Below are 20,911 nucleotides of genomic sequence, written 5' to 3' on the forward strand. Positions count from 1 at the left end.
TTCAATCTCTTCCAAATTAAACAATGCAGAATTTTCTATTCAAATGTACCATAAATAAAATTTAACCTGTTTTTCCACACATGGAGATGGGGTAGAACTTACACATAAAAAGATTCAAATGTTTTAATTTGTATCAGGGCATTATTCTGATAAAACTGTCACAGGCTGGGGCAGCCCAAATTTCCCAGAGTCAACATGGATGATGCCAACAGTGTGATGCTACAGGTAGCTGTATCTCCATGATCAGGATGGTGCCTGGTCTCTCTGTTCCTATTTATTTTGCAAGTATAGATGCAGCCTAAAAGCACAAGGATAAATATGAATTAGAGTACTCTACAGTATGGAAATAGGTGACAATATAAAAGGAAATAGAAATAAACTTCTGGAAGAAAGAAGGAACCCAACTGGTTTCAAGATGAGTTAGGTCTTTTATAAAGGGTTTTTTTGTTAATGATTTTCTCAATGGCTGATACAGGATCAGTTCTGTTCATTTCAGTACCTAATTTCTCCTTCAGGCACCTGACAGAATTATCTTCACAACAATTGAAAGATCTATAATTTTGATAAACAGAGTAGTGAATACTAGTAAAAACTTCTATATAGGAAATAGAAAGCCCTGAGCAGTACAGGTTAAAGCCTGAAGACTCTCATACTCACTGTTCAAAACCTCCTGAGGGACTCCAGATGCAGTTCTGTAATATATACAAGATGCAATGATACTGCACAGAGGTCTTGTTCTTGCTTTGTATGGATTTGTGGTAATTCATCGAGCCAATGGAGATCCAAAGCTCTCAGTTATTTGAAAGGCAAAGGACCATACAAAAGCCTTTGCAATTTTTTTCTCTATATTTAGAAAAATAAATTACTAATTTCTTTTCATTGAGAGGAATTAATATGCAATTACACACTTTTGAATACAGCCTCAATGTCTTTAATTAAAATCTTAAATTTATGAAGTGAAATCCTGTGATTCATTTCATAGCTAAAGCTGAACTACTTGGGGTTTAGGTGAACCCAAAAACTAATAAATTGGCAGATTAGCTGTAAACTACTGAGGGTTATTTCCTGATTCTACTAGATGATCTGTCTGGAGAGATCCTGTGAAAGCTCAGCTAGAGCTGTCTCAAATGATTTTTTAAGGAATGAAATCACAGTCCTGACATACAGGAACTTATTAAGCACTCCTCTGATCAATGGCACTAGCCCCATGGGAAGGCAGATGTGCCATCAATATAATGGGCACATCCCCTCCTCAAGTGCTGAGGGTATCTCTGTCTGCCATGCCACTTGATGGAAACGAACCATTCGCATTCATGAAGGTGGCAACACCCCTCTGGTAAAGTCTTCATGGAATAAGGCAGCTCCTTTTTCCCAGGTGACACTCTGCTGTGCAACAAATCTGGGTTATTCCATAGGGAAGGGAGAGCCACAGGAGGATGTACACTGTGAGAAAGTGTGCAGGAGAGCATCATAACGGGAGAAGGCTTCAGAAGTTCTACCCAACAAGTAAGAATATTTCATCACTAAATCAAAAATATTCAGGGCAGAGGTCTTCACTGCTAGCTCATTCCAACACTCTTCTAATTTTTGTGTGTTTTAAAGTCCTCTGCAAAGGCACTGGTCAGAGAATAGGAGAAAATAGAAAGGACTTGTGGAAAAGTGAGAAGTCTGAAGGCCTGTCCTGGAAACAGTAATCTTTTTTCTGCTATTGTGGAAACCGGGTATCTTTTCCCTTTGAGCGTAAGATTCTGGGGAAAGTTTTATATCCTGATGGCAGCCATTTCACTGCAGATCTGGGGGAGTCCCCCATTTCTCAGGAATGGAAAGAGTTCACTGAAGGTTCTCTGATTTGGAAGATAGTCTGTGTGGCTATTTCTAGCAATGAAGCAAATGGTACCACTTTCTTTACCTACAGTTGACACAAGAGGTTTTCCTTCTGATTTATCTCTTGTGGGTTTTTCCACAGAGAGGCATTATCACAGAAATAGATCCTGGCTGAAATCCCAAAATCTCAACTATGAAGAACTGCCTGCAGTCATAATGCAATTGCTCAGACTGAGGTTCTTAGCTTTAAATAAGAGCTCAAGTTTTGAATATGGCTACTTTGTAAAAATCTTTTTTGAAATCAAGGAACTGAACAGATATGAAGTGATTGGTTGAGTAGTCCTGGCTGAGGCTCTGTTCCACAGAAGAATTAAAACAACATAAATTTCAGTAGGCTCTTGGACTTGTTTTTGAAGGTAGATGATGTGGAAATCCTTAAGGATGAATATTTCAGAAAAACAGATCAGTTTACAGTCATAAATAGGTAAAACACACTGATGGCTGGTAACTGATTCTTCTTTCTTTACTTTCCAGTGTCAAAATTCAGGATTCCCTCACTGAACATTAGATCAGTGCAATTAGTGTAAATGCATGTCCTGCCATTTTACAGCCATCCCAAAGACCTATGTATTGATCATGTTTCTTTAAAGTGTGATTGCAGCACAGGGAAAGACAATGTTTCACGGACATTGTGCACACGAGAATTTATTGTACTGCATCTTTAATTCAAACAGGGAATATTAAAAGGACTATTAAAGATGCTGGCCCTTTTGCTTTTTTCAAGAAGTATGACCTTAGGTAGACACCTATAGGTCTAGTGTAATGACAAGATCTGAAGAAAATAATATGATTATAACATCAGTGACCATAACAAGAAAAGCTAATGAACCTATCAAACTTATCATTAATTTTAGACACAGAGAATAAAGCATGACATTGGAGTGAACCACAGACTGTATTATATCACCAGAAATTATATGGTCCTCATCATATCTGAATCAATAAAAAGTGCTATTTAGTCTCCAAAAACTTTCAGACAGTCATAATGTATCTTATCCCCAAATATATAATTTCTGTTGTTCTGCTGAACACTATTCTCAGTGCCTAATATCAGTGAAACTGCAATGAATTATTTCTGAATATGCGAGAAATACATTTTCTTCACATAAAAAAAATCCAAACTATTTCCGCTCCATTTGTTGAAAATGATTTTTAAAAACATCAGAAAATATTCTATGTTTCTATTCAAGCAATATACAAACCACTCCTAGTGAGTGCTATGAAGAGGAAATGATACCTGCATTTATAGCAAATGTAAAGTCTGCCAACCAACATTTTGTGTACATCTCAAATTATTTATCCCACTGCAATCTTTTCTGACAACAAGGTAATTGCTTCAATAATATAAAAACTAGAAAATAGCTTTTGCCACACAAATCTTAGTAGTACATAAAATAGAAAGCAGGATATAACTGTTGAACAGAAAGTCATATTACGAGCAATGTATTTCTTCATAGTGCAATTCTTTCAGTATCGAATTTAAAAGATCATTTCTCTTATTCCTGAACACATTTTTTTTATTCTTTATTACTTAAAAAGTTCCAAACACATTTTATACTTATTAGTAATACTCATTGTTGGCAAACACTACTTTGGATCACATCAGAATTACTTCTTTTCTCCAGATGTAAATAAAAAAAGAGATCAAGAAAGAGTAACAAACATTGAAAGTCAGACATCAAAAAGGATGAAAAATTTATATGAGCCATGTCAAAAATATGTATAGGGCAACAGTGCTAGAACAACGGCTGCAATATGATCAGAGAAAGGAGGGTAGCTAATGAGTCAACACTGATGTTAGGTATCTTACATATTAGGTGGTTTGATCACTGAGAAAAATATATCATTTTATCTCAGGCTGTTCTGCAAGGAAACTCCTTGTCTGTAACCCTGTTAAACAAGTCCCAAAAAAACCCATTTTTCAGAAAGCTCTTTGATGTGTCTCCCTATATTATAAAACCAGGACCTCTGCCTGCCCTTCAGGAACAGATCAACACATTAGAAATGTAATGAGGAACATTAGGCCAAGGAAGAAATCGCAGGCTCTGTGACTCCAGGGGAATGTGAATTCACGTTTTTGCTGAGCAAGTGAACTACACCAGAAAGGTGGTGAACCACCCTATTGTGTGCTCCACAGTATAAATACAAGCCTTGCCTCCTCAGCTGGTCTTAAGAAAATTTTCAGTCATATTTATGTAATAAACCAAAAGACACACAAGATTTCCTTGACTCATATCCCAGTTTCAAATGAGACAATTTCTGGAAACTCGTCACTCCCAGTATACTGTAACAGGTGATACAAGTGAGTAGTGGGGTGCTCAATAGCCTGTCATGGCAAATCTCTGGGGACATTTACCAATGTCCCAACCACTGAAAGAAGCTGGGCCTCTATAAAGTGTGTGTTGATGTGAAAGTACAAAGGCAAACACGCCTATGACAACACTGTTGGGGAAGTGTGGTATATAAAGCATCCTACAGCCCTGTGCTTCCAGTGAGCACCCTGGCCATATCCCAGCATCACCAAAGGACACCCAGCCTTGCTGGGCCACAGGAAGGGTCCTCTGTTCTGGATAACCAGGAGGTCAGGACTGCAGAGTGTCTTATGAATAGCATGGAGATAGAAACACGAACAGAGGGCCAAAGGTAACAACACAGGTAATCAGAGGGACAAACCATAGGTCTTGGTGCCTTCATAAATAGTAAATGCTTCACAGCAGAGAGAAGGTGGGACATCCCAAACACTGGTGCCTGTGACTTCAAGGACGTAATAACATAGTCCTAAAAAAAATCTTTTACACTGCATTTCACTACAGTGCTAGGTATCATTTCCTACTCAGTATTGCCCCAGGGCAGGACTGACTGAGCACCCCAGCGAGGTATTGCTCATCCTGAGCTGACAGAATGGCACTAAGAAGCCACAAATAGAATGAATGCTCCATTTACTGCTGCAGTTAGGCTGTGAAAGAGGTGTGTGAGGCAGGGGACATATACACAAATATTAAAGCTTTTTTAAAGAATCACAGACAAGAGATTCTTTCACAGTTTGCTGCACTCATCATCAGAGATGAGATATTGATGCAGCTTGACACAAATAAAGAAATACAACAATAATAATCTCTTCATCTTGTTCAGTTTTTCATGTTCCCCCTAAATGTCATACCTTCTTGCAAGTATTAAGGTAGAATAAAGGAAGTAAATGACAGTTTCAGACGGAGTGTTTTTGATAAATACAAGCTGTTACAGTGGAGGTTTATTGTTTCAATTTTTCTTAATACAGAACCCACTGCTGCTCCCATCGATGTCAAAGCTACGAGTTTGTCTGTATCAGAGATTCTTGTTGCGTGGAAACATATTAAAGAAAGTCTAGGAAGACCACAGGGATTCGAGGTATGAACACAGGATATCATAATGAGAAGTCTTGTTGCTTTTGCCAGTGTTGCATTCTGTTAACGTGTGAAGTAGTGAAACTTCAATAGGAATTACGCTCATTTTAGCAGACGAACCACTAGCTGTGGAACAACAGTCCCAGCTGTAGCACCGGAACATTTTATATTTATTTGTGCTTGAAAACTGTTCAACACCAGCTCTTATAACATCTCTTTGTCACTTCAAAAAGAGCTGAAAGAACTGCAAGTGACCCAGCATGCATCATTCACAGGCTGGGAAAAATTAGGTATTGACTGTTTCCAGCTCTAAGCGACCAGTTCAAACTTGTTATTTACTGACAGCAATCAGCACAGAGAAAGGAGAGAACCTCTGCATCCATATGCTCTCAACCCGCAGTGGCCGAGGGACATCTGCTGGGCAGACCATAACAATGGGTTGTCAGGAGGGGAAGCAGCAGCTGCACGGTCCATGAGTAAAACTCTGCTTAGAGACAGCCCTTCCTGGCTTAGGAGAGTGAACCAGCCCTGGCAAGGGACCTCCTTGCACTTTTGGATAGTTTACAATCCAAACCTCAGGAACAGATCAGATCTAGCAGTACACCTATCTATTCTTTCGAGACAGCACAACCCACCCTGACCTTGTGGATCAGGCTATGCTGATCCTCATGAAATAGTCCAGCTAAACAAAATTAACTGATTTTGGGATGCAGGTTATTTGTCCTGCTTTAGACCTTTAGACAGTGCTGACTCATTCCTGATTTTCTACAGTAACACTGAAAAGAGGGTAAATGTAGGTCTGAGGAAGACACCAATCATGTGGGTGTCTAAAGATATCTTGTGATGTACTAGCACAGGATGTCTCCCTGGTAGCATGTCTGGGCAAACCCAGGGGCTGGTGACCATCACTGATAGCCTTAGGAAGGAAATGTAGGTGTCTGAGCAGCACCAGAGCCAACACATTCTCCAGCTTAGCCTCAGGCTGGGCAGCCATGACCAGGACAGAGCATTTACCCCATAGCTCAGATGCAGCCAGTTAACAGGTTTTTAGCTGTTTCTGTAAGCTGTTCATATATTTGAGAGCAGTATCTTTATTAATATCTAGCACAGTCCAAATGGGCTCTGACTTTGGCATGTCCCCTCAGGTCTAGCATTTGTTCACATCTTTTTCCCTCCTACGTCTCCATGCTGAATTCTGATAACCCTCTGTCAGTTTTTTTTCACTGTTCTTTTCTCCCATTTCTTCCTTACGTTAAATATGTTTCTATTCCTTTGCACATAGCTTGCTTCATGCAGTGAAAGTGATATTTGACCATTTTACCTTTAAACCTGCTATCTATAAAGAGAACAAAACTGTATCTGATAGAGATGATATTCATCTTGCAAATACTATTTCTCTCCATGTTGAAGTGTTCCACTTGTTATTAACCTGACTTCCATCTTGAGACCAGTCTTTTATCATCTGAAATAACTTGAAACCTCTCTTTTTTCTTTTCAGAAAGGTGGCTGGTTTGTTATTTTTTTCTCAGATATCTTAACATCTTTTAAATTATACCTACTGTTTTCACTCTTACCCTCATTCCATTGATCAAAATTATTCTCAAAATATTCTATTAACTTTGCAATACATATTTTAAAATAAAAAATAGATTTTCTTTCTAAAATTGAAATTTGTTTCCCCAGAAACCTATTCTTTCATAATGTGAATGGATTTTGCATTTACCTGCTCATCACATAGCATTTCCCTTAGCTCTGCAGGTGTGTCCTGGCAGTAGATGGCTGTTACAGGTAGGACAGTGGGCTTGCTTTGTGTCAGAGCACTTGGAAAGTGCTCTGACCTTTGGAGTTTAGCATACTCTGACCCAAAGAGTAATACTTGCCAGCTCTGTGTCTCTTTTTCTCAGGTACAAATTTGAAAATGCCCATTGATACAGGAGAAGTTATTAACAGTGAACTTTATTAATAATTTGGCTCCTCACCATGCTGCATACCAATTTTAAGATTCTAGCATGAAGATTACAGAGTGAATACTTCAAACCAAGGACCTGCAGTTGACGTAACAAAAAAATGATATATAAAAATACTTCACTGCTCCCTTCTACCTCCTTCCCCGAAGGAATTAGAGGAGCCTTCTAAATAGTAATACCTTTTAAGGTGCTGCTTTTATCTGGGGAGATAAGGGTGTTTTTTTCTCCATACCCCACCCATCCCTATCCTGCCCTTTCCGTCTTTGTTCATTTAGCCAGAATTCCTCTGCCTACTTTCTGACACACATAATTCTTTCATGGAGTAGTTTGCTCTTTTCTGTCTTCACAGGAATAACTACAATCTGAGCAGCACTTACTCAATAAACATAAAAGTAAATGTTGCTGTTCTGCATTATTCAACAGCAGAGAATACCATCTATGGATGGTATTGCTAGACATTTTCAGTTCCATTTTTGGGAAGGATTTAATCAAAAAGGAGGTAATGAATTATAGGATCAGTATAGTGAGTCAGTGCGTTACATTGTTCACTTAAGTACACTAAGTCCACACTATCAGCCCAATTTTCCTAACATACTGACAGTTTGCCTTTAAAGCATCCCCATTCTGCAAAAAGGAAAGGAGTTTGTGTAGGAAGACATTGGGGCTAAAATCCACCCCCCCCCCCAAAAAAAACTTTGAAGTACAGAACAGCTTTATCTTTTCCATATGATTTACTTTCTTAAATTCTCTTTCACTTGTGAAGACTCCTTATTCCAAAACTGATTCTGAAAGTTCATCATTTTTACAGTGCACTGAACAACAAAGCCTGTAGTAGTCCTTTAATCCACAAAAAGCAAATAGATAATGTAGAGAAATCCAGTAATTTGTATAAAAGGATGACTGAATTGTCTTTTTTGGTTTTTTAATTATTTCCTAATGCAGAATTATTGTGGACCACAAGTAAAGAGTTGCCTTCAATTCAAACAATGGAAAACAATCCAACTAGCCACTTGGTTTTCATGTCTCAATTCGTATTCTGCCTGTGGTCATCACAGCAGTGACAACCTCCTACACAGTCTTCACATTTCTGGCCTTTTGGCAACAACGTTATAAAAGGGGCAGCTATTTTCTTAACACTTGAATGTTTGGGTTTTAATCAACAAAAGTGACAGAATATTTACTACATGTGGACAAATTCTCAGTGATCCACTTTCACTCTGGCCCTGTTTGCACTTTGTACTAAGGAGTAATGAAAGGCAAAGGAACTTGTCCAGTTTCACATTGTCATCCTTGAGAGGCAGTGTTAACTGTTATGTCACATGAGTTTTATGCAAGGTTTGCTGCACTCATTTGCATCTTCCAAAGCACATATTATTCCTAACTTCAGTACAGGTCTGTCAGCTCTCTGCCCTGCATAAATATATGCCAGTTACAGTCTGATGAAGTAGAAGTAGCTCAAAAACTTTGTCGGAATTGTGGAAAAATATAGTGTGTTGTTCATACTTATTGTTTGGAATCTATAAGTTGAAGGTTATAAAACCTATTTGAGCCTGAGGCAAGATTTTCTTTGTTTTTCACTACTGGTCAGGAATGAAAACAGAAAGAAAACTGACTGGAGGAAGAGATATTTTGGGTTTCTTTTTTCTTTTCCAGAAAGACAAGGCTAATACTTAGGTATAAATGACAAAGCTCATGTCTTTTTTGCTGGAATTCCTCCAAGGGATAGGAGTTTGGCTAATATAATCAAAAGATCAACTTGAAGCAAACAAAAAAACAAAACCCAAAAATAACAAAAAAAATTTTTAAAAATGAAAAAAAAGAAATCATGAATGTCATTTTCAGAGAGGATTACTTGATGTAGTAACTTGATTTACCATATTATGTCTTTTCAAAGAGAATTACTCAATATTTTGCTGCTTCTTAGCTGCACTTTATCTATTTTTATAATGGAACAGATAATTATATCTACATGGTACTGGATTTTATTTATGTATTTATTTATTTTTATTTACTGAAGTACACATCGAGGTAATTTAGAAACAGCATATGGATATTTTAACAACAGCCTGGAAAAGCAAGACAGAAAAAAAAGAACTCATGGTTCTCTTGCCTGAATACAAATTTAACAGACTGACTTTTGGAATTAATGAATTTTCCCAAACACAAAATTAACAATTGGATGGGTTTATATACGAGTCAGTTTCACCTATGTAGCTACACTTATTCTGATTCAAACCCCTCCAAAGTCCTGAAGACTCGAATCAGGAGTTTATAGCAGAGCAGTACTACTGCTTCTCATGCCCTCAAAGTATGTATCACAGCCCAGATCTTTCATGAGGGCTTCAAGAGTGCAATATCCTTTGCAATGTCCATATCATGAGTTGATTTTTACAATTATCAGTGAGTCGTGAACTGTTCAGGGGTTTTATTACTTAAAATCACAAAACTTAGATAATTATTAATTTTTCATAAGAAAATGCAACTAGATATTTGACTATGGTCCTCAAGGTTGAGGTACAACATCAGTTTCCATCCCATGGGTCTCCAGGACCATGTGGACAGAGTACCTGAAGAAAGAGGTAGAGAATGCAAGTTCCTGCAGAATGCAGGAGTACTGCACAGTTTTGTTTCTTCTTTTAAATCAATTTTCTTCTTTTAAAGAAATTGTTTAAGTGAGAGGAAAGGAACTGAGGTTGATTGACATTTTTGGAGGAATCTCTCATCTTGTTCTGAACGACAGTCACACAAATGTCTTGAAATTATACAAAAAGCACCTCTTGTGTCCTAAGAGCTCTCTTATACCATTGCATCAATATTTACATGCCTTCCATTCTGCCAGTTCAGGGTACATATAGGTTTTCTGATAATGCTAATTAAAATACTTTTTATGAAATCCGAATTACAGTGTAGGTTTTATCAGGGCTAGCAGCAGTTCTTTCAGCTCACCCCTCTTTCTGCCCTAGTACTTTCTATACTCTGAGATCTCTTCAAGTCTATTTTCAATTACGTCAGTGTTGTTGAGGTTGATAAGTGCTCGAAGAGCCCAAGAAAGTTTGTGTGTTTTGTCCACTTTGATTCATTCTACTTAATTTAGGCTCTTACTTGATATGCTTTATATGTAGCTTTAATTTTATGTGGTCATCAGAAAGAATATCCAGCCAACAACTCTGACTTTACTGCATTTAGTGAAGAGGACCTGCAATTAGATCAAATTAAGTTATGGCAAAGAATGCATAACCTAGAAACCAACTTAGGGAAAAGAGCAGTATCATTTAAGATACTTTTTAACCTAAAACTTCAGGGAAGTAGTTTGTAACTATCAGAGGTAGAAAAATTTTACACAGAAATATTTTTTTTTTACCAAGATTTGTTTTTAACTATTGCTTAACCCATGATCAGAGCAAAGCAGGTTGCTCCTCTCCAGCTCAAAACATGGGTCTCTGGGAATCAGGTACCAAAGCTTACTATTCTTTGGCTTAAAACAACAGAAAGGCCAGCAAAAATGTAAAGTCTCACAAACAAGAATGCATTAAACAGACAAAATGCTTTCTTCTCCCTTTTTTCTTTCATTTTTCAAATATGGGCTACTTTTTTGTGATTTATGCTTCATGCTATTATCAATATTCAAAGTTATCATTAATGAAAACCTGTTTTGTATTATAGATCCCTTCTGAGAAATATAAATTAAGGTTACAGAAAATAAGATTTAAAAAAGAACCAGCAAAGGCAGAGCAGTATAAATAAACAAACTCTCTTGTTTTAAGATATATGTCCTGCACTTTTAAACATCAGAAGCATCTTCATTTCAGTTCAAATCAATGTAAATTCCCATCTACCTCAGTCAACAATCATTGGAAATTTCTTTGTTTCATAACTACTTCTTCTTTTAGTTCCTTTGGTCATCAACAAATGGATGCATATGTTACCACAAAAAAAAAAAAAATTGAGACCAAAATTAATTCATGAACACTTGATTAACATGAGACATGGTGTGACCTGTGAATAAACACAGCTATTTAAAATTTTGCTCCCAGCTTTCTGGAAAAAGGAGAAAAAATTCAGTTATATTTCCACTCCTTCTACTGTTCACCTGTGTAAGCTTAGTCACCTCACTTTTCCTTTCTGACCATTTGCTTGTTGGATCCCCAGCAGACTGCACTATCTGGATGATGGGGTCTCCAGGACACATTCCCTCTCACTGCCTGTTCATACAGTGCTCAGTATTGTGCAGTTCTCACCATTGTAGCATAAAATTTGCAAAGATACATCACAAATGAAAGGATCTGACTGCTCAAGACATACTAAGCATAGGAGATTCAATAGTAGGATGTGAATAAATGGTTATTGGTTCCTTTTTCTTTTCAAGAAAAGAAAACCGATTCTGAATAGGTGTTATTTCAGATATCAGTAGCTTTGGTCAAGTATTCATCCAGCAAAATACCTCTGTGAATAACACTTATTTCAGAACAAGTAGTGACTGCTGCTAGATTTGTGAACTGAGCTGTAATTCATCTCAGAATTAAAGCAACAGCATTTTAACATGAGATAATGCAGGCGCACACACACATGCAAAAGATATTTACTTGAATTTTAGAGTTGAAAGAGTGGACTGTGAGCTGACACAAACTGATATACCCTCAATCAAAGTTAACATAGGCAATTTTCTCAAGTGAAGATAGGACCTCAAATGTATATTTTTGCAACCTGATTTTTTCCGATTTTTTTTTATGGCATTCCTAGTGCAATTATAAAAGGTCAGCATTGTGCTTGTTGGTCTCATTTTCCTGTGAACCCCTTGTTTTTTTGGTTCTCCATTTCCTGGGAGACATTCTCAAGAGTTCTGTATTGTCTGTGACCTTTTATCTCAGAGGAAAAGTTATCCAGATACAATGTAAATAACTTATTAAGAAATAACCAGTTTCACACAAAAGGTCAAAATGTAGAAGAAATGCAAGTAGATCTCGGCATGAATAACAGTAAGCTGAATATAGGTCTTTGAATGGCATGTTAGTGACATCTCCTGTTAGGGAAAATAGGGCCCCATGAAAAATGCCTTGCCTGTGTATCTTACCCGGATACATTCAAAACAAACAGTACTGCTTTTCTCCAGTTATGCCCTGCAAATACCTGGTCCCTGAGAAAAGGGACTGGCCAAATTCTCAGCTCAGCTCAGCTTTATAACCTCATTGAGATCATGATACATTTAGTGAACATAACCAGAAAATAAGAATTAAGAATGACCAAAATCATTTAGGGGTTCATTTTATGTCTGAAAAGGAAGGGCATAAACATCCTAAAAGTTCATTTACCAGAAACCTGATTGTATCCAAGAACTAAGACTGAATGCACTTCCTTCTTTTTCTTCTGTTAAGATTTTTCAGATGATTGAAACATTTCCGTCATTGTTCTGTCATTGCCTATTCATTGGACTGATACGGAATCTCTTGGCTTAGAGTTGCACCAGGCCAGGAAGAGAATATTGATCAGAACACTTCTTAACTGATGTGGTCAGTGTTTTCCAGGGGGAAGGTAGATATTCTGGTGACCTACCAGATGATGAGCTCTCATTGAATGGTCTCCTTCAATGATGAGCTCTCCCAGCCAAAGTTCACCCTCTGCTCTTCTGTCCTATAGTAACCTCTTCTTCTGCCAGTACACAGCTATTCCATGTACTTTGGGTCACACCACGATTTTCCAGGTCTTGCCGTTTTGGAAAAGTGAGCACTGCATGGCTTGAGGTCAAGCTGCAAATCCCATATGGTTAAGTGGCCTGATGATCAGAAAAAGGCACAAATGGCAAAATTACCCTCCACGGGATAACAAGTATAAGCATCTGGAAGCATGAGCTTGCCAGGTGCCTATATTAATCCTTCATTTGGTTCCTTGTTGGCAGGTTGATTACTGGAAAGACATGCAGCAGGAAGAAGCAGCAGAAAAGGTCAAAACAGAGGGAAATGAGTCATCCATCCTCCTGACAGGATTAGAAGGAAACACATTATATCACCTAACAGTGAGGGCATACAATGCTGCAGGGTATGGACCACCTAGCACTGCTGTGCATGCAGCAACCAAGAAATCCCGTAAGTAATCTCAGTACCTTTGCTAAAAGGGAGAAGTCAAGGAGGAACCTCTGTCCCCTTGGATTTTTATTTAATAAGAGTGTATAATAATCAAGAATCATGTATAGCTTTGATTTATGGCTTTGCTTTGATGTTTAGACATTAATTCATATGACTTTGCATTCATAACAAAGGTTATTTTCCTAGAAAACAAGGCATTTTGTACAAAGGGAGAGAAAAGCGTTGGAGTTCATAAGCTTTGTGGAATTTATGGGGTGGGTGGAATAAATACACTATAATCTACTAAATTACACTACTGTTGAAAAAAAAATCTTAAATGTTTCATCTAGAGTTGGGAGCCTGCTAACACTACCAGTTTTAAATGTAATGAAAGATTAAAATATTTTTCTTTTGGTTTTAAAGAAACTACCTATAAAAATATGTATATGAACATGTTATTTTTTTCTTCTCAGCTCCCAGCCAACCACCAGGCAATATTATGTGGATACAGGACGGCTCACATGTGTCTCTTGGGTGGGAGCCAGTCAGACCTCTAGCTAATGAATCTGATGTAATGGGATACAAGGTCAGTGCTTCCCTATCCTTGCTCACCTTTCTCTCTTCCAAGCAACTGCTCCTCTTCTTTGTTGGCTTTTTTCCCTTTCTTGCTCCTCTGTGCAAGTAAAGCATTCTATACAGACTGTCTCCAATCAGTTCACCATGCAAACCAATAAATAAAATTAAAATGAGAGAAATGACCCAACATATTTTTGTGCTGTGATTTTCAAATACTGAACTCTATCTGATTCCCCTCTATCTGAAGGGGTCATTCCATCATCTCTGAGTCAGCAGTGGCTATTAATAATATCAGACTGCAATGAAATTCCTAATAACTCTTCAATTCAACTGTATTTGTTGTAGGATTTAGAGAAATGCACAATAATGAGACATCTTTCATTTACATTAAAATTAATATTTTTATGAAGCAGAAATACTTCAGTTTGTTTTGTGATCATGTTGGTGATGTTCAGCATCAGTGATGGTAACATCTGGAATTTCAAGTTTTGAAGATTAAAATCCACATTAACACATAACAAGTCATATAGAACAGAATTCACTGCAATACTTTAAATCAACATAGAATGATTTCAGTGTTTTTAGAGAGGTGTGGGGTTTGGGTTTTTTGAAGCCCATATCAAATCATTTCTATAGACTATAATCTCATATATCCTCTAATACATCAGGAAATATCACCAAGAAAAGGTAAAATGGTTCAAATAAATCAGAAACTGTTCTAACCTTTATGAGAATAGTCAATATTCTGAAATAGTTGAGTTGACTTCTTTGGTTTTTCACACCTCCCTGACCTTTTCAATTTTGTCTGGGAACAGAAACTCTTATGCAGAAGTACCAAAAAGACAACTACGTGCTGACTTGCTTTCCTCCCACACACTGTAAATTTGTATTGAGTTTCATAGGAAATGCAGGGACAGATCTGAAACTGTTCTCAGATAACTTAGCCAGCTAGGGTAAACACAGTAAATACATTATTCAAGATATTTTCTTTACATTTGGGGTTGGGGTCTTGAGCCAAAAATGACATTTATTGACATGAATTTTGGGGAAAGAATTTGGACCAAATGGAACTCAAAATACATTTTGAAATTCTGGAGATAATGTTAAGCAACACCTAATGCTGGAGAGGGAAAATGCTCTGTCTTTGCTCTAGATCATAAACTATGTCCATTCACATTCATTAATTGCTATTATACTTTGCTATTACTGTTTTGAAGCCACTGCAGGAAGGGAAGGGTAAAAGCAGATGTCTGTTCAAATGCAATGTCAAGAAATCCTTAATGAAAGCATGAAACAGTTAACATTGCAGTGACTGTGTTATCTGCACAAAATGTCTGGTACTGTGACCACTGTCTACTTCATCCACCATAGGTGTTATTTCGGCAAGAGGGCCAGAGCAATAGCCAAGTTATAGAAACACAGAAAACCTCTGCGGTGGTACTTCTTCCTGATGTTGGTGTCTACATCATCGAGGTCTGTGCAGTCAGTGAAGGAGGGGATGGGACTGCAAGTCCCCAGATCAGAGTTCCATCTTTTTCAGGTAAGGTTACACTTATATTTGAAAGAGTGGTGATTATAGCAATGCTCCTTAACTCTACTATTCTCTACCTGAAAATATTCTCACAATTCTTTAGCTATTACATAAAATCATTGGTCTGACTCTTTAGTTCTATGCTGAAACAAAGGTATCTAGCACCACATGAGATTTTTGAAAGCATCTGAGGCAACCACGTGAGGCTGATGAACAAAGATGATTTATTGGAAACCTCTCCCATTTGAGGATAATATCTGAAAACCTAACTGAGCTGTAGATGTTTATATGTGTACTAGGTGTCTCAAATAGCAATATAGTCAGCTGGGATGTGATCCACAGAGACCAGCAGTGTGGTCTTAACAGCAATTCAGCTAATCTTCTGAATTTAAGTATAAAGACATAAGCACCTAAGGACATCTGCAAGGTTCTAAGGCATCCCAGACAGAGATGGCAGATAAGATGTGGGACTTAGGGGATACACACATCATTCTGGACTACCAGCCAGAGGTGTATTATATAACACAGCTAAAAATGGCATATATTTAGGTAGCTGAACCCTGTGTATGTGCCTGCCTCAGAATAAGCTGAATATCACTGTAAGTTCCAGTGACTCCCTTGCATAATTATTTTTTTTTAAATTATTAACTTATAGCACTATTAAAGTACTATCATTAGGTAAATTCTGATGTCTAGCTGCAATCTCCTAATTTACTGTGATATGCTGACAGAATTTAAAGTATCAATATTACGCATGTACGTAGGGGATGGGAGGATTGGGGGCAAGAACAAAAAAAAAACATAGTCCTTGCCTAAACAAGACAAGGCATTTTAATTCTAACCTTCTGCTAACACTTTAAAGTTTTACTAAATATTGCTTTTTAGTCCTTAAGGAGCGCTAACAAAAAAAAGTGAGACTGAAACTTCAATCTAGAACTACAATTTCATGTCTAATCTGGTCACAAACCACAGTGCTATCAGGATGCAGAAGACACCAATCCCTGCTCCGTGGAATATTTCTTTCATTCATCTTTCGAGCCATAACTATAGGCCACAAACACCTTCATCTAATTAGTCTATGCATATCATATTAGTTTCACTTAGGACAATTGTTGTCCAAATAAACCCAGTCTGGTTCCCTTCCCATCTTGTTGCCACTACCACCCCAGAGCACAGTTCCCCTTAGCATGGCCTTTAAGGCACTGCTATGATCAAAAATCAACACTAAACTAATGAGCCAAAACCCACTTTTTTCCACTGGACAAACATAGGGATCAAGGGCTAGCTTTCATTCCTTGTTCTGGGACAGAGATTTGTGACTCAGGGCAGTTTCTGCAGCCTAATTCTTTTTTGAAGATTGAGGCACAAAACCATATAAACTTTTGGAATTTCCTCTTAACTTGCAGACTGAATATGAGGATACAAATGTGAGTTGCTGTAGGTATCATCATAAAATGATACCTAAATCATCATAGGTATCATCATAAAATGATACCTAATGTGTAGGCAGCCCATTTTGTGACTACAGTTCTCACAAGTTAATCCATTGCCTAAAAATTAGTCTTTTGCTGAGGGAAATAGAATATAAATTTTGGGCAAAAGCTAATATCTAGATGTACTGAGAACCATTTGCATCATTTGTTTCTTAATTACTTTGCTTTCATTTCAGGAGGGAAAGTAACAAGTGCTCAGTCCACCTTACATGTGTTGTCTACTTCCTCATCCTCTGTAACATTGCTTTTAGCACTGATGGTACCTTCGACTTCATGGTGAAGGCTGCAGACTTTGTTGTTGTTGTTATTTGTTTGCTTTAACTTGATGACACCAAGGGATGGAGTTTTATGTCCGTGGAGAAACTGAAAATGCAAGCTAATGCTTAAAGACCCAACGAAATGCCTGTGGTGCACTTAGAGGAGTGTTGGAGACACGGTCAATAATTCGTCAGGTTTTTATCTCCTTTATTTGTAAAAGTCCTCTGGGGAGGAGACCCTTCTTGGCCCAAAAATATGCAGATTGTATGTAATAAACTTTTGTAAGCGAAAGTGATTTCTGTCAAATGTATTTTCCTTTTTTAATATGTTTGAATTTGGTGAGCCCAGTCATGTATCATCAGGTGTTTGAACGGTGGTGTCTAGTACAGTACGCCTGTATGGTTTGGGGAAAAAATTCTTTTTTAAATATAGAACAAAGTTTGATACAGCTTTGCTTTTGAATACTTTGCTTGCATCCCCAATAAATGGTTGTTCCTACTGACAAGGAAGAAAAACACAGTTTATACACAAAGACCACTGCAAATGTAAAGAAGAACTTGTTCTGAAAATATATAATATTATATAATATATTATATAATATATATAATTTTCAGTGAAATACTAGACAGCTTACTCAGAACGTGGCAAAATGGAGCAGAAAGTCCACTTATTTTATTACCAGGTAAATGGAAAATTATTAAACACAAACTTAGGAAACCATTCAGTTTTTATAAAATACCACAAGATTTCATGAAATTTTCAAGAGAAAATAAAAAATTAATTCCTACTGCATATTACAATGAAAATTCTACTGGGCATTTAAACACGATATACATTAAGCTACTAAGTGGACAAATAAAGCAATGCAAGGAGATAAACCTACTTTTCCCAACCACTTCTCAGGTGTAACTTTCTTTTTCTTCTGAGTCCAATTTTTGGTAACATTCTATGCTTTATATAGTTGGTAATCAAGTTGAAGTATACATGAAAGCATATTATGGAGAGAATATTAACATTTTTCAGAATGTAATCATACATATATACAGACTGCAGTAGGATATATTTTGGAGAATCTTTTTTCTGAGAAAAAAGTACTTGGAAAAGTGGTACAGAGCATCATTCCAATTATTTCTCTAATTGGCTCTATTTCTATAGCTCACTGGAGATTATTCTTGTAGGTAATGTGTACTATCAGTTTTAAGCCCCATTTTTTGCTGTATCAGACAATTTTTTACTCAATAGACACTTTGGACAATTTTTCTACATTGGAAGGCCTTCCCACGTACTGGCACCTGAGGAAAAATGATTCCCAGGGAAGATGGTGTGCATGTTTGTACAATTACGGTGTGCACAGTGTTACGAAGAAGGGCATTTTGCTGACACGTCTAGGGATCGTGCCTAGGAAGAACATTTCACTGCCTGGGAACAATCAAGTCAAAAATGTTTAACGTGAAAGTCCTAATAGTATGGTTCTTCTAGTGGTCCATTCCTCAAAAAGTTTTGTTGAAAAGCCCTTTTAGCTGATGGGTTCCCAATTCAAAATGCTATTATTTTGCCAAATCACTGGGAAAATATGTTTTGGCATTTAGCTAATCCATTCTAACCGTGCTCTTTCTCAGCTGCTTCAAAACAGTAGCCAAGACAGCACAACAGAGATAAGAAGGTGAAAAGTTGACTGATGACTAAATATTTTTGCTTTTGAATATTTTGTTAGTAAAATTTTTCAGAGAAGGTTCAACTCAAACCTTTATTACCCACTAATATTTTAAACAATTTTCTAAAAAATGGTGTTTAAATTTAGTCACCATGTTGCTCAAAAACAAAGGCAAGATAGCTAGCTAAGAATAGACTGTAGATATACAGAAAGAGGCCTTCTATACCTCTGCTTCTGGAAAAGCCTTTGAGATCAAAGATAGAAAGGTGTAATGTACCTTGCTGAGAGAGCAAACTCATAGATAATACCTGCTGTCCCTTGTAAAACAGCAGCATTGCTACTGTGCAGAGAACCTGCACCAGCAATCCATCATCTGCCAAAAGGTTAAAATAAATAAGAATAAAGTGATGAACCAAGAAGTCAAATAGCTATTTTATAAATTAGTTATGCACAATTTCCTCTATTTTTTATACAGTTGCTTGCCAATGCAGTTTATTTCAGAGTATTCAAAAAGGCTACATTCACTGCTGGTGGCATTTGGTTAAACTTTCTGATAACAATAAATGGATATGCTTTATAGGAAGAATAAAAGTCTGATAAGGAGACAGAGCTCCATCTAGACACATCTCGCTCTCTAGTATGAAGATACAAATAGAAGTACTGAACATACCATCAGGTAATGTAGTTGCATTGCAGGGACAAAAGGAGGTATGTTTTATATTCAACATGAACAGAATATGTATTTTGCATCTTATATATATTAATAAACATGTTTTAAATGTTTAAGTACCTATGTATTACCTATTTGTTACTTTGTAGAAGATGTTTCCTTATCATGACATTTTTAGTTGCAAGGGAAAGCTTTTTCCTTTTTCATGTAAAAGATTGTAATAGTGCAGTCTGGCGTCACTGAGGAGACTGTATTTTTGTATAATGTCACAAGATCTGTTCAGAAAAAAAATAATTAGAAAGAAACCTTGTTTCACAGACCAAAAGAAAGTTACTGTTATGGCCCATATCAAAATGTTAGCTATATTGTATACAATCTGTATATATGCTATATATAATGGTATATACAATGTGGAAGACACAGTAATATAATAGTTTCTGTGTACTGTTCTTGTAACATTAGATCTTTTTAATAAATTTATTCTCTTTTTATTGACTTTTATCTTATCTCCTGTCAGCTCCTCAGTTATATTCATAGAATACAAGGTGACATAATTATTTGGTTTTCAGCATCAAGAACCTTTAAATTATATGACTTTGAAGAAGAAAGTGATGAATCTGCAATAGTGAATGTGGGAAATATGGCCATTAAAATCAAATAATTTTTGGCATCATTTTCATTTCAATTAAATTTGGTTTCCCTGGGTAGGTATTTTTTTTCTAGCTAAATAACTGGAAGGTACAAGAAGGCCTGAATTCTCGAAATGAAACCATACCTAACAAAAAATTGCAATGTAAGTCTGCAGTTTAGCATCAGAGATAAAGGTTTTCTGCCTTAAAAAAAAATCATGAACAGAAGAGAGATTTATATTAGATTTTAGGAATAAACTCTTTCCTGGGAAGGTGGTGAGACACTGGCACAGGTTGCCCAGACAACTGTGGATGCTCCATCCCTGGAGGTGTTCAAGGCCAGTTTGGATGGGGCTTTGAGCAGCCTGGCCTAGTGGATGGTGTCCCTAGTCCACAGCACGGGGGTTGGAACTGGATGATCTCTAAGGCCCCTTTTAACCCAAAGCATTCTATGATTTCTATGAAAAGAAGTGCTTTATAAGGAAGTCACCAAGGTCAATCCTATATGTACTGAATTATTACACAGTTTCTGGGACCTCTCTGTAACATTCTTTCAAGTGTCACTCGTACCCCATGGCTGCGGAGGCACAAAAGCACAGTGTGGTCATTTCATGTTCAACTGAAAAATTTAGTTGCTTTGTCTTATATTTGAAATACTTTGTGTGACTAACCACAGTAGAATAACTTTCAAAAATACACATACCCTTTTGAGAAAAAAATGGAACAATGGAATATCCAGTTATAGCAAATATTTTTCTTTTTGTTAGTTTTATTTGAGCTTTTAATAATCCCCAATCGGTCCTTTAT

The 20,911-nt window shown here is 37.0% G+C and overlaps 1 protein-coding gene across 9 annotated transcripts in view; it reads left to right on the forward strand.

Moving 5' to 3' along the window:
- Positions 1-19,981, forward strand: part of CNTN5 (contactin 5) — a 618,627-nt gene extending 598,646 nt beyond the window's left edge. For all 9 annotated transcript variants that reach the window (XM_039563708.1, XM_039563715.1, XM_010400613.4 and 6 more), the window contains 5 exons: positions 5,162-5,271; positions 13,128-13,314; positions 13,767-13,879; positions 15,241-15,409; positions 17,070-19,981. In XM_039563708.1, coding sequence (XP_039419642.1) covers positions 5,162-5,271; positions 13,128-13,314; positions 13,767-13,879; positions 15,241-15,409; positions 17,070-17,173 — 683 coding nt within the window. In that variant the 3' untranslated portion in view covers positions 17,174-19,981. The remainder of the gene's footprint in view (positions 1-5,161; positions 5,272-13,127; positions 13,315-13,766; positions 13,880-15,240; positions 15,410-17,069) is intronic.
- The last annotated feature ends 930 nt before the right edge of the window (positions 19,982-20,911 follow it).

This window comes from Corvus cornix, chromosome 1, assembly GCF_000738735.6.
Source record: "Corvus cornix cornix isolate S_Up_H32 chromosome 1, ASM73873v5, whole genome shotgun sequence".
Lineage (NCBI taxonomy): Eukaryota > Metazoa > Chordata > Aves > Passeriformes > Corvidae > Corvus > Corvus cornix.